The following is a 13,884-nucleotide window of genomic DNA, read 5'->3' as shown; positions in this document are numbered from 1 at the left end:
GGAATTTTTAACGAGAAAACGTGAAATTTTTGAATTTGGGAATTTTGGGAATGTCGAGAATCATTCCGAATGTGGTTTGAATGTGCTGAATGAGGTGAATGTAAAAGGGGAATGACGTAAATGTGAAATGTCGAATCTGCCATTGAGAATGAATGGGGAAAAATTTGTCGTAAATTCGCGAATTTTGCGAAATCGGAAAATTTTCGGAACGAGAAAAATGGAAGCGCTCATCTCGTGAATATTTGGAATACGTCAAAAGTGGAACGGAGTGAATCGGATGAATTATGTGGAAGAAGAAGCGGGACAAAAAAGTGGCGGGAATAAAATAGAAGAATAATAATAACTAGAAAATGCAATTTCTGGAGAAATTGCGTGTGAAGGCGAAGACTTTGAATCACTTCTTTGGGAATGATGCCGAATGATGTTGAAATGAGTTGAATTTCTTGAGAAATGTGGAAAATAGAAGTGTAATACTAAATTTTGGAGAATTTGGTTGAATTTCAAATTTGAAGTTTGGAATTTTTGGTAAGTGGGAGGTTGTGGAATAGGTAGGCAAAAGATGAACAGTCAAATGTTGGAACGGGTTGAATTGGTTAAAAAATGTAGAAGTTAGAGCAAATATTGAATCCCCATAGAGAATGAATGGGAATTAAAAGAAAAAATAATTGCGCCAAAATATTGTAAAATTTGGAACAAAACGAAAAAAAACAGCTTCAGGAGGTTCACCTTTGGGGTTAAAATGTTGAAACGGGTTCAATCGGACAAAAAATGCAAAAGTTAGCGACTAATGTAGCTATTTAGGGCAGTTAATGTTGAAATAAGGTCACTTCCGGTTTGATTTGGGTCACTTCCGGTTTGATTAGAGGCACTTCCGGTCCAGCTGAGGTCACTTCCGGTTAATTTGGGGTCACTTCCGGTTTTAAAAGGTCACTTCCGGTTTAAAAAAGGTCACTTCCGGTTTGACTTGGGGTCACTTCCGGTTTACTTGAGGTCACTTCCTGTTTACCTAAGGTCACTTCCGGATTGATTTGGGGCACTTCCGGTCTATTTGGGTCACTTCCGGTTTGACTAGAGGCACTTCCGGTCTAGCTGAGGTCACTTCCGGTTAATTTGGGGTCACTTCCGGTTTAAAAAGGTCACTTCCGGTTTAAAAAGGTCACTTCCGGTTTGATTTGGGGTCACTTCCGGTTTACCTGAGGTCACTTTCTGTTTACCTAAGGTCACTTCCGGTTCGATTTGGGGCACTTCCGGTTCATTCTAGGTTCATTGGGAGCACTTCAGGGTCAATCCAAGATGGCCGCCACACTGGAAGTGGGGGTCAAGGGTTGAATTTTGTAAGCATAGTGGAAGTGGGGGTGAAGGTGGTGAATATGGTAAGGATGAGGTGACCAAAGTGAATAAAGTTGGAATGGGTTGAATCGGTTGAAAAATGTAGAAATTAGAGTAGAAAAACCAAATTTTGTAGAATTTGGTTGAATTTCAAAATTGAAAATTTGGAAATTTTGGTAAGTGGGAAGGTGTGGAATAGGTAGGCAAAAGATGAACAGTTGAAAGTTGGAATGGGTTGAATCGGTTGAAAAACGTAGAAGTTAGAGTAGAAAAACGAAATTTTGGAGAATTTGGTTGAATTTCAAATTTGAAATTTTGGAATTTTTGGTAGGTGAGAAGTTGTGGAATAGGCAGGCAAAAGATGAACAGTTGAAAGTTGGAATGGGTTGAATCGGTTGAAAAATGTAGAAGTTAGAGTAGAAAAACGAAATTACGAAGAATTTGGTTGAATTTCAAATTTGAAAATTTGGAATTTTGTTGTAAGTGGGAAGTTGTGGAATAGGTAGGCAAAAGATGAACAGTTGGAAGTTGGAACGGGTTGAATCGGTCGAAAAATGTAGAAATTAGAGGTGAAAAACGAAATTTCGTGAAATTTTGTCGGAATTTTTAACGAGAAAACGTTAAATTTTTGAATTTGGGAATTTTGGGAATGTCGAGAATCATTCCGAATGTGGTTTGAATGTGCTGAATGAGGTGAATGTAAAAGGGGAATGACGTAAATGTGAAATGTCGAATCTGCCATTGAGAATGAATGGGGAAAAATTTGTCGTAAATTCGCGAATTTTGCGAAATGGGAAAATTTTCGGAACGAGAAAAATGGAAGCGCTCATCTCGTGAATATTTGGAATACGTCAAAAGTGGAACGGAGTGAATCGGATGAATTATGTGGAAGAAGAAGCGGGACAAAAAAGTGGCGGGAATAAAATAGAATAATAATAATAATAATAATAATAATAATAATAATAATAGAGAATGGTGTAGAATAACATATGTGTGAAGGCCATCGCCTTCACACAATAATAGAGAATGGTGTAGAATAACATATGTGTGAAGGCCATCGCCTTCACACAACTAGAAAATGCAATTTCTGGAGAAATTGCGTGTGAAGGCGAAGACTTTGAATCACTTCTTGGGGAATGCTGGCGAATTATGCTGAAACGAGTTGAATTACTTGAGAAATGCCGAAAATAGAGGTGAAAAACGGAATTTTGGAGAATTTGGTGGAATTTCAGAATTTTGGAGAATTTGGTTGAGTTTAAAATCTTAAAATGTGGAATTTATGGCAAGTGGAAATTTGGGGAATAGGTAGGAAAAAGATGAAGAGTTGAAAGTTGGAATGGGTTGAATCGGTTGAACAATGTGAAAATTAGAGTAGAAAAACGAAATTTTGGAGAATTTGGTTGAATTTCAAATTTGGGATTTTTGGTAAGTGGGAAGTTGTGTAATACGTAGGCAAAAGATGAAGAGTCGAAAGTTGGAATGGGTTGAATCGGTTGAAAAACGTACAAATTAGAGTCGAAAAACGAAATTTTGCAGAATTTGGTTGAATTTCAAATTTGGAATTTTTGGTAAGTGGGAAGTTGTGAAATAGGTAAGCAAAAGATGAAAAGTTGAAAGTTGGAATGGATTGAATTGGTTGCACAATGTAAAGATTAGAGTAGAAAAACAAAATGTTTGAGAATTTGGTTGAATTTCAAATTTTTAATTTTTAATATTTGGTAAGTGGGAAGTTGTGGAATAGGTAGGCAAAAGATGAAGAGTTGAAAGTTGGAATGGGTTGAATCGGTTGAACAATGTAGAAATTACAGTAGAAAAACGAAATTTTGGAGATTTTGGTTGAATTTCAAATTTGGAATTTTTGGTAAGTTGGAAGTTGTGGAATAGGTAGGCAAAAGATGAAGAGTTGAAAGTTGGAATGGGTTGAATCGGTTGAACAATGTAGAAATTAGAGTAGAAAAACAAAATGTTGGAGAATTTGGTTGAATTTCAAATATGGAATTTTTGTTAAGTGGGAAGTTGTGGAATAGGTAGGCAAAAGATGAAGAGTTGAAAGTTGGAATGGGTTGAATCGGTTGAACAATGTAGAAATTAGATTAGAAAAACGAAATTTTGGAGAATTTGGTTGAATTTCAAATTTGGAATTTTTGGTAAACGGGAAGTTGTGGAATAGGTAGGCAAAACATGAACAGTTGAAAGTTGGAATGAGTTGAATCGGTTAAAAAATGTAGAAATTAGAGTAGAAAAACAAAAATTTTGAGAATTTGGTTGAATTCCAAATTTGGAATTTTTGGTAAGTGGGAAGTTCTGAAATAGGTAAGCAAAAGATGAAAAGTTGAAAGTTGGAATGGATTGAATCGGTTTCACAATGTAAAGATTAGAGAAGAAAAACCAAATGTTTGAGAATTTGGTTGAATTTCAAATTTGGAATTTTTGGTAAGTGGGAAGTTGTGGAATAGGTAGGCAAAAGATGAAGAGTTGAAAGTTGGAACGGGTTGAATCGGTTGAACAATGTAGAAATTAGAGTAGAAAAACGACATTTTGTAGATTTTGGTTGAATTTCAAATTTGGAATTTTTGGTAAGTCGGAAGTTGTGGAATAGGTAGGCAAAAGATGAAGAGTTGAAAGTTGGAATGGGTTGAATCGGTTGAACAATGTAGAAATTAGAGTAGAAAAACAAAATGTTGAAGAATTTGGTTGAATTTCAAATATGGAATTTTTGGTAAGTGGGAAGTTGTGGAATAGATAGGCAAAAGATGAACAGTTGAAAGTTGGAATGAGTTGAATCGGTTGAACAATGTAGAAATTAGAGTAGAAAAACGAAATTTAGAAAGATTTGGTTGAATTTCAAATTTGGAATTTTTGGTAAACGGGAAGTTGTGGAATAGGTAGGCAAAACATGAACAGTTGAAAGTTGGAATGAGTTGAATCGGTTGAAAAATGTAGAAATTAGAGTAGAAAAACAAAATTTTTGAGAATTTGGTTGAATTCCAAATTTGAAAATTTGGAATTTTTCATAAGTTGGAAGTTGTGGAATAGTTAGAAAAAGATGAACAGTTGAAAGTTGGAATGGGTTGAATCGGTTGAAAAACGTAAAAGTTAGAGTGGAAAAACGAAATTTTGGAGAATTTGGTTGAATTTCAAATTTGGAATTTTTGGTAAGTGGGAAGTTGTGGAATAGGTAGGCAAAAGATGAACAGTTGAAAGTTGGAATGAGTTGAATCGGTTGAACAATGTAGAAAAAAGTGGAATGATGTAAATGTGAAATGTCGAATCTGCCATTAAGAATGAATGGGGAAAAATTTGTCGTAAGTTCGCGAATTTTGCGAAATCGGAAAATTTTCGGAACGAGAAAAATGGAAGCGCTCATCTCGTGAATATTTGGAACACGTCAAAAGTGGAACGGAGTGAATCGGATGAACTATGTGGAAGAAGAAGCGGGACAAAAAAGTGTGGAGAATAAAATATAATAATAACTAGAAAATGCAATTTCTGGAGAAATTGCGTGTGAAGGCGAAGACTTTGAATCACTTCTTGGGGAATGATGGCGAATGATGTTGAAATGAGTTGAATTTCTTGAGAAATGTGGAAAATAGAAGTGTAATACTAAATTTTGGAGAATTTGGTTGAATTTCAAATTTGAAGTTTGGAATTTGTGGTAAGTGGGAGGTTGTGGAATAGGTAGGCAAAAGATGAACAGTTGAATGTTGGAACGGGTTGAATCGGTTAAAAAATGTAGACGTGAGAGCAAATGTTGAATCTCCATAGAGAATGAATGGGAATTAAAAGAAGAAGCAATTGCGCCAAAATATTTTGAAATTTGGAACAAAACGAAAATAAATAGCTTCAGGAGGTTCACTTTTGGAGTTAAAATGTTGAAATGGGTTCAATCGGACAAAAAATGCAAAGGTTAGCGACTAATGTAGCTATTTAGGGCAGTTAATGTTGAAATAAGGTCACTTCCGGGGTGATTTGGGTCACTTCCGGTCTATTTGGGTCACTTCCGGTTTGAGTAGAGGCACTTCCGGTCTAGCCGAGGTCACTTCCGGTTTATTTGGGGTCACTTCCGGTTTAAAAAGGTCACTTCCGGTTTAAAAAGGTCACTTCCGGTTTGATTTGAGGTCACTTCCGGTTTACCTAAGGTCACTTCCTGTTTACCTAAGGTCACTTCCGGTTCGATTTGGGGCACTTCCGGTTCATTCTAGGGTCATTGGGAGCACTTCAGGGTCAATCCAAGATGGCCGCCACACTGGAAGTGGGGGTCAAGGGTTGAATTGTGTAAGCATAGTGGAAGTGGGGGTGAAGGGGGTGAATATGGTAAGGATGAGGTGACCAAAGTGAATAAAGTTGGAATGGGTTGAATCGGTTGAAAAATGTAGAATTTAGAGTAGAAAAACCAAATTTTGTAGAATTTGGTTGAATTTCAAAATTGAAAATTTGGAAATGTTGGTAAGTGGGAAGGTGTGGAATAGGTAGGCAAAAGATGAACAGTTGAAAGTTGGAATGGGTTGAATCGGTTGAAAAACGTAGAAGTTAGAGTAGAAAAACGAAATTTTGGAGAATTTGGTTGAATTTCAAATTTGAAATTTTGGAATTTTTGGTAGGTGAGAAGTTGTGGAATAGGCAGGCAAAAGATGAACAGTTGAAAGTTGGAATGGGTTGAATCGGTTGAAAAATGTAGAAACTAGAGGTGAAAAACGAAATTTCGTGAAATTTTGTCGGAATTTTTAACGTGAAAACGTGAAATTTTTGAATTTGGGAATTTTGGGAATGTCGAGAATCATTCCGAATGTGGTTTGAATGTGCTGAATGAGGTGAATTTAAAAGGGGAATGACGTAAATGTGAAATGTAGAATCTGCCATTGAGAATGAATGGGGAAAAATTTGTCGTAAATTCGCGAATTTTGCGAAATCGGAAAATTTTCGGAACGAGAAAAATGGAAGCGCTCATCTCGTGAATATTTGGAATACGTCAAAAGTGGAACGGAGTGAATCGGATGAATTATGTGGAAGAAGAAGCGGGACAAAAAAGTGTGGAGAATAAAATATAATAATAATAATAATAGAGAATGGTGTAGAATAACATATGTGTGAAGGCCATCGCCTTCACACAATAATAATAGAGAATGGTGTAGAATAACATATGTGTGAAGGCCATCGCCTTCACACAATAATAATAGAGAATGGTGTAGAATAACATATGTGTGAAGGCCATCGCCTTCACACAATAATAATAGAGAATGGTGTAGAATAACATATGTGTGAAGGCCATCGCCTTCACACAATTACAACTTTGGATCTTATATTACTTTGCAACAATATACTCGGTGACAGATTAGGCAGTATAATCACATATGTTAACTTCAGTGCCCACACTGTATTTATTTATGGTTATTTGTTAAATCAAGTACTGTTAGACATGAAATAGGAAGTGTTTAACATAAATGTTATGGCTACTCACCATTGTAGCTCGCTCCTGGTCAATGATACGAGCCTCTTCTTGCAGTGGAAAACTTGCAGCCAACAAACACCGTGGAACCTAAAGGAATGAAATTAAACATTAACATTTCGCCTGGACCAATATTCACACGTACAACGCAACGCGGCTACACTTCTGCTAGCGCCTCAGCTACACGTTGCTATTACAAACGTAAATCTCTTTAAACACAATGAGTGTTACTTACCGTGTACGCTGTAGACGGTCCAGTTGCAAGCAGAAAATAAAGATATTTCTGTTGATATTCGTCGTTGCTCAGTGGCTCACGGCCATCGCGCCAACAGATTTGAATTTTGGTGGAAGTTCAGCCAATTACGTCATATCCGCGGCACATGACTGCGACGTAATACCCGCTTATCTGAAACGGCAGTTAAAAGTAGAGTTACATCAAGTTTTCTTTTTTAATCAACGCAATCATTTACAACCGTTGACCAGAAAGAATCGTCGAAATTCGACGTTCCCCCCAAACGCCACACTCACTCGCTTTTCAGGGCAACAAAAGTACTTCTTTTTTAAAAACGATTAGTTGTACTTACCGTGTACGCTCTGGACGGTCCAGTTGCAAGCAGAAAATAAAAATATTTCTCTTGTTAGTCGTATGTTACCATCCGCTGTGTCTTTGTCAACATCGCCATTTTCCTACTTCCTGTTGCGAGCCACGCCCACGGATTTAAATTTTGGCGGAAGTTCCGCCCATTGGGGTAGTTTTCGCGTATAGCAAATCCGATTGGTTGGGAAGGGGGCGCGGTTATGCAGCCGAGGGGTCCTGTGATCGGTGGGATGTAAAGTAGGCGTCGACGACACGTCCGCGTCACGTGACCACGACGTGGCAGACGTCATATAGCAACCGCTGTTTTGTTTAGTAGACTTACAGTTGTTATGCATTGACATAATGGCGCACACTCCAAATAGATTTAAATAAATTAAATAATTCTTCTGCCCACTCCCTTTTAAACAAGTTAACTCTCCCCGCGGATTTGAATTCCGGCGGAAGTTCTGCCCATCACGTGACGTCTGTCACGTGACCACACGCGGCAGATGTCATATAGCAACCGCTGTTTTGTTTAGTAGATTTACAGTTGTTATGCGTTGACATAATGGCGCACTGGTTAGCATGTCCACCTCTTAAGCATGATGTTGCGGGTTCGACGCCTGATCAATGTTAGCATGGAGTGAGCTGAAGTGCATGGCGCTGAAGATTTGAATCTTTGAAATGCGCTGAGGTCTGACGTATCAGGCAGAATGGTTTGCCATCACGTTCAACAAAAAATAGAAACTTTCCCACTCTGATAAAAACGTCCTGTGTTCATCTACATATTTTCGTTTTGCTGTGCATCTTTTCCCTGCCATTTCGAGAGCCCAATTGACACTAATAGTTTACTGGAATGTGTTTGCCCATCCTACTTTGTGGAATTTCATCACATGCGCTTTTGACGAAAATACTAAATTGAACTCAAGTGAAGCCAACACACACACACACACACACACAAATGTTGATATGAACATAAAAGAGCCGCATGCGGTTCGGGAGTTGCGGCTTGGCCAAACCTGTACTATACAACTTTATTTGTGTAAAATTTTCACAACAGCTGTCACACAAACAAAGCGGGAAAAACCGAAGACGTGCGTGTTCCGCCCACGCTGGATTTATTTGCACCTTTGAAAAGACACCGTATTGCCGCAGATGTGGCAAAGAGTACTTTTGGGCATCTGAGACGGAAGGATGTCCAAAGCATCACGTCACCTGCTCTGGTAGGAATGGTGGTGGGACGTTGAGGTCAACCGCTTTGGGGTTGGCTGAATCTTTGGTCGCAGGATGCCACACACTTGAAGACAGAAGCAGAAAAGCAGAGCTAAATGCAAAATGTACTCACCGGTGACTCCAATTTTTTCCCCCCCTGAAGAAATGGATGGACGGGTGGCCCCGGCTGGCCGGTGGGACTCTTGTTATTCTGACCCTTTTTAGTGCGCGTTTGGGGCAACAACAGTTTTTTGTGGCGCTCTCTTCTGGTTCAAGAGTGCCCTGCATGTGAATTTGCCTTTTCTGCCTTCTGATTGGATGAGCGCCGGTGTGACGCGGTGCCTCTGTCACCGTGGCGGGGGGTATACGTCGGCATCGGAGCGTCTGCCAACGTCTGAGACCGGCTGGCAGTGTATCGGAGGTGTCGAGTGCGGTGCCGCTGGAGCTCACTCACCAGCTGGTGTTAGGGCCACAGAATGAAGGCCAAGGAGAAGACTAGAAAGAGAAACAGAAACTTCTCCTCCAATTGTTTGATTTGTCTCTTCTGAGCTTCGATGAATTCCTTCAGCTCTTTGTTCCTCTAGGACAGACAAATGGAAAGTAGCCTTCAAAAGCCAGTAAGCGTGCAAGTAAGTGCCGGGCTGGCTTTGGGCCCTTACCTGTTGCGCGCTGTGCAGCAGATCCATTCTCTCTTGGAGGATGCAAGCGTCGCGCTCCCTCAACTCCCACATCAGGGCTCGCTTCCATTGGTCCACGGCGCTCCTAAGCTCTTGTCTCTGATCCGTCGTCAGCACGTCATTCACGCCAGCGTGGCTGGCTTTTTCGCCGTCCGTGGCGGGGCAGTCCCGCTGCGGTAGCGCCTCGTACAACATGGCCTCCAGCTCCATGATCCTCTGGGCCGCAATCCTCGTCCATCAGTGGTCCGGCGGGAGATTTGAGGGCGGCTTACCTTATGAGCCTGGTCCATGGAACGCTTCCTGAAGTCCAACTCTTCATCCAGGTAGCCCTTCTGGTTGCAGAACATATCCTAGCACAGCTCAAGGTCAGAATTGTTGGGGCACATTGCCCCGAGTTCCCCTTGGCTGATGTCGCGTGTCTGTCTACCTTCTCACTTTCAATGTCCAACATCTTCTGTTGAAGTGCTGACTTGGTCACTTTGATGTATTCTAACCACTGAGGAAAGGCTGCTGTCACATAAGCAGAATGCGAGAGCGTGCGTGGACGTGCGCGTTACCTTCTCGGCTAGGGTGGGAAGGGTCCTGGCGTGAATCACGACCACCTGCTCCTCGTTGGTGAGATTCTGCAAGAGCCCAAAGGCACAGCGTCAACAAGGTTCTTTCAGCGCAAAGCCTTCCAAAAGTCACATTTGAGCCGCCGAGTCTCGTGGAGTGCGAACATAAGGAGTTCGACATACACTTACGGCGTTATCGCCCAGGATGTCCAGCTTCTTCATCAGATCACTGATGACGATGTCCTGGGGAAAGGCGCAAGGAGCAATGTAAGGTGTTCTGGGACCTCAGGTTAAGGTTAGGGTTGCGAGGGACGCCTTACGTACGCTCACGCCGTCGGCCTCGCAGTAGATCTGCAAAGGGCTGAGGCCGTCTGGGAAACGGACTTGCAGAAACTTCAAGACGGGGGAGCGCCACTCCCTCTCCTGAAAGGCAGAGGCATGCATCCGTCCGTCCGTCCGTCCGTCCGTCCGTCCGTCCGTCACATCTCTGGCCTCAACACGCTTGTGCGAGTCTTCCCACCTCCAGCTCCAGGATGCGGAACTCAAGCAGTTCGTTTTGGTCTCGGATATCCTGGATGCGCTCTTTCAGACGCGCTTCTTCCGCCTCCATCCGCCTGACCTGAAAAGACAGTCAGACCTCATCTGCGGGGCTTCCGGACGGGTGTGACGCCAAGCGACTCCGCCCAGCGCCTTTCTTTCCGTCACCTTTTCGGCCAACTGCTGATTGCTCTGACGCAGCAGCTGCTTCTCCTCCACCCACTTGACATTCTAGAAGAGACAAACGCGTGGACAGCTTTGGAATGTTGTGTCATTTTCATCCACAAATTCTTTGGTTGACTGGAAAATGACATTTTCCCAGCCACGTTCAGGGGGGGGGGGGGTTGGGGTTGGTCCAGTAATGCCAGACGAATGAGTGACTGAAGAATGTAGCTATTTTGTCTGAGAAAAAGGTGTGCTCATTGATAAGCTTACCTGTCCTTGTTGCTTCAGCGCTGACTCCAGATCTGCTACTCTGCTTTGATAGTGACCCATTTCTACTGTCATGTAACATGGGGGGAAGAGATGGTGCAAATGGTAAAATATGGATTGTTCACAGGAATAAATTGGCAGAGCTGAAATTCCAAATTTGTCCAAAAGATGGCGCCAGACCAAAACATGAGACCAAAAAAGGGGCCAAAATAAGCTAAGCAAGTTAAAATAGAAATAAAACAGGAACACGGTGTCGGATTGTGAGTCACGCATGGACGCACAAATGTGATTTTTACTTTTTGATTTCTTTGCTTGGCTAAAAATGTATTCTGTAATAGCTTAAAGCAATATTGTTAGTCAATTCGATCAAGGGACCCGTCACTATGAGAATAGTGGCGTGACATAAATTGTTTGGAGAAGCACAAATGTGATTTTTACTTCTTGATTTCTTTGCTTGGCTAAAAATTGATTCCCTCTTTCATGAACTGTGTTTTGCAATCGAATTGTTCTGGGATTGAATGATTTTATTAACACGGGTATCAGTGGGTGAAATTGTTCGGTTTCTGGAGTGATTAAGATTTGTAATTCTATTTCATGTTTCTTCAATAAATGTGTTGTGTATATTCATCTACTTTGTTGTGCGCTGATTTGTACTGAATGTACAATCGATGGTTCGGGGTTGATTTGACAATTTGATTAATGTGCGGGGGGTTATTATGGTATAACATAGGACCGTAATAAATAAAAGTAACATCAGACAATTTTAGAGAATTAAATAACTTTCGTAGTTATTTGAGACACGAGTGAATTTCAATCCGTTTGAAAGTTTGCTTCGTCTGAATAAATTAACGGAAGTGTTTGAATCGGATTATTGGTTTGGTGTAGAACTGAAAGTAATTTAATTATTTGAAGGGCGCAGGCCCGTTTCCCCTTTTGACGGGCCGCGTAAAAAGTAACTCCGAACATGTTAGAGAATTAAATAACTTTCGTAGATATTTAAGGGAAGAGTGAATTTCGTCAAAAGTGAATTCGTTTGAAAATTTACTTCCTCTAAATAAAATAACGACGATGGTTAAAATAGATCATTTGAGTTGGTGAAGGATAAAAGTATTTCGATTGTCCGTCGGGCGTGGCCCAGTTCTTAATTTTGTCGGGCCGCGTCAAAAGTTAAACAGGACACGATCGAAAAATAGACTTGCCTACCAAATTAATTACTGGGCAAATCTAAATAGAGTAAGACATTTTTATTCGTTTTAAGAAAGTTGTTATTCTTTTTAAGCAATCAAGTGGGGTGAAGCACTCCGACAGTTAAGTGCTAGATCTACATATAAGAAGTTAGAATTAATAACGTAAAGTGCATTAATTTTCTCCTTAAATGCTATTATTGTCACACTTTTATTAATTCGATTCTCTTTCGAATAAACAAGTTGGTCGGCTCGCTGCTTGAGCGACCAAGTAGAACGGACCCATATCAACATTTACTTCGGCAAAACTAGTGCTAGGGTGCGCTATACAAACGAATCCCTGAGGTCTTAACAAAGACATCTAAAAATATCCGTAACATAATAAGAACTTCAAACATTAGCGGGGAGCCATCAATACGATGCGGTCACTTCGAAGTCTTGCCTCGAATTGAGTTACTCGGCTCGAGCTTAGGGTGACTTGAGAGGGATTGGCGTCGTACAGAAATTAGATTGATTCCGGTGGAGTTAATTTAACTCGGGTGGTTAGATTACGGACGAATCTCCGAACCCGGCTAAGACAAACCCGTTACCGGGAAGCCGGGGGCACCTTATTGAAAGAGGTGCGTTTGACACTACCATCAGCTTTTCTCTGGTCTGAAAGGAGGAGGAGGGAGGCTCCTCCTCCTCCTTTCAGACCAGAGAACACCCGAGGCTGGGTGAGAACGGGGAGGCTGCGACCCGGCCGGGGGTTGCGGGAAGGGGCGCCACCTTGATCTCCTTCTCGGCGTCGTAGTCCCCTCCGCTGGTCTGGGCTAGCAGAGCGTAGGCTCGTTGCAGCGCTTGATATTCTTGCGTCAGCTGGCGGTAGCGAAGCTCCGCCTCCTCATGCACACACCAATGCAACACAGCACTAGTACCAGAATCAGTCAGACCGGCGACAAAGCACCCGCGACGCAAAGACGAGTCCGATTCCAGGCTGAAGAGGAATGTTTGGCGCCAATACGCTGGCAGAAATGGCGGGCTACCTCTTCGGGTTCCGTGTCGGGGGTTCTGTCGGTGTGAAAAGACAAGGACGATCCGTCCGAGTCCACCAACACGTCTTCGTCGTAGCCGTAAAATGTTTCGATGACCTGCGGGCGCGGAAGCAAACATCTCTCTGAACAAACTGAAGCGACACCTCACGATGAATCGACGAGAGGAACGATAGCGAGAAAAAGGCCATTTCATCTTGCGCAACACCAAGCAGCCGCAAACAAACAGACTCACCTTGCAGGACCTCACGCTTTGTTCCTCCTCAGAGATTCTCGACGTCGGTATCGTAGCAGCAAATCTCTCTCCCGTCGACACAAATAATCCGCCTTTGAGATTCTTTGGATGCAAAGGGAACGAACGGCTCCGGCGCAGAAACAAACGCGACTCACGATGACATTTCTGACATGAGCTCCTGTCTCCAGAGCCTGAAAAACCCGTCACCGGCGATGATTGGAGGGACGCTCGTCTTTTCCAAAAGTGACAACTACAGGGTGTGTCAGGGTTTTCCAGATTATCTTTATCGTATGATTATGTTGCTTTGACTTTGACTGCAACCTGTAATAAATAATATTATTTATCCCTTATTTATCCCTATCGCTTATCCCTTCCTACACAAAGTCGTAAAACATCCCTTGCTATGTTTTGACTAGAGGTCAAGGGCTTTCTCTATTCAATCCACTCTTACACCCACCCTGTTTCTCTTAATAAAAATGCTCGTGCAGGAGCCGAGAGTCAGACTTCATTCGTACAACGGATGGACTCTCCACCTGCAGGTGTCCAAAAGAACTTACTTGTCTCCCATGTGGTTCTTGCAAAATAAGTTGGAGCGAGCGCAACTCTAACAGGGTGCATTTTGCCACTAGCTGCCTACGGACAATGACGTCGCGCTCGCGGCTCATGGTTG

General features: G+C 41.9%; 1 protein-coding gene and 1 long non-coding RNA gene across 5 annotated transcripts; both read right to left on the bottom strand.

Moving 5' to 3' along the window:
- Positions 1-6,785: 6,785 nt before the first annotated feature.
- Positions 6,786-7,967, bottom strand: LOC125994598 (uncharacterized). Its single transcript, XR_007490644.2, has 3 exons — positions 7,360-7,967; positions 7,011-7,181; positions 6,786-6,865 (listed from the first exon to the last, which is right to left on the bottom strand). It is a non-coding gene; the product is annotated as an uncharacterized lncRNA (long non-coding RNA).
- A 339-nt stretch (positions 7,968-8,306) lies between these two features.
- Positions 8,307-13,775, bottom strand: LOC125994455 (janus kinase and microtubule-interacting protein 3-like). 4 transcript variants are annotated; one of them, XM_068650030.1, is made up of 13 exons: positions 13,215-13,775; positions 12,974-13,078; positions 12,717-12,830; positions 10,768-10,832; positions 10,501-10,563; positions 10,316-10,414; positions 10,120-10,218; positions 9,979-10,038; positions 9,669-9,864; positions 9,514-9,591; positions 9,224-9,457; positions 9,019-9,144; positions 8,307-8,649 (listed from the first exon to the last, which is right to left on the bottom strand). In XM_068650030.1, the coding sequence occupies exons 4-9, from the start codon at positions 10,825-10,827 to the stop codon at positions 9,679-9,681; spliced, it is 567 nt and encodes a 188-aa protein (XP_068506131.1). In that variant the 5' UTR covers positions 10,828-10,832; positions 12,717-12,830; positions 12,974-13,078; positions 13,215-13,775; the 3' UTR covers positions 8,307-8,649; positions 9,019-9,144; positions 9,224-9,457; positions 9,514-9,591; positions 9,669-9,678. The 4 variants fall into 4 exon arrangements, with proteins under 4 accessions (XP_068506131.1, XP_068506129.1, XP_068506132.1 ...); XM_068650028.1 differs by having other exon boundaries at positions 9,224-9,591; XM_068650031.1 differs by having other exon boundaries at positions 9,224-9,591; positions 9,985-10,038.
- Between the last annotated feature and the right edge of the window lie 109 nt (positions 13,776-13,884).

The sequence above is a fragment of the Syngnathus scovelli genome, chromosome 3, assembly GCF_024217435.2.
Source record: "Syngnathus scovelli strain Florida chromosome 3, RoL_Ssco_1.2, whole genome shotgun sequence".
NCBI classification, from domain to species: domain Eukaryota; kingdom Metazoa; phylum Chordata; class Actinopteri; order Syngnathiformes; family Syngnathidae; genus Syngnathus; species Syngnathus scovelli.
This window is presented reverse-complemented; position numbering and strand designations above follow the sequence as displayed.

What these genes read in the sequence shown, in the direction of transcription:
- LOC125994455 (XM_068650028.1), bottom strand. Translation starts at nt 10,827, where the DNA reads ATGGGTCACTATCAAAGCAGAGTAGCAGATCTGGAGTCAGCGCTGAAG. An exon ending in ATCAGCAGTTGGCCGAAAAG is followed by an intron (nt 10,415 to 10,500) that starts GTGACGGAAAGA and finishes CTGTCTTTTCAG; the next exon opens with GTCAGGCGGATGGAGGCGGA. An exon ending in TCCGCATCCTGGAGCTGGAG is followed by an intron (nt 10,219 to 10,315) that starts GTGGGAAGACTC and finishes TCTGCCTTTCAG; the next exon opens with GAGAGGGAGTGGCGCTCCCC.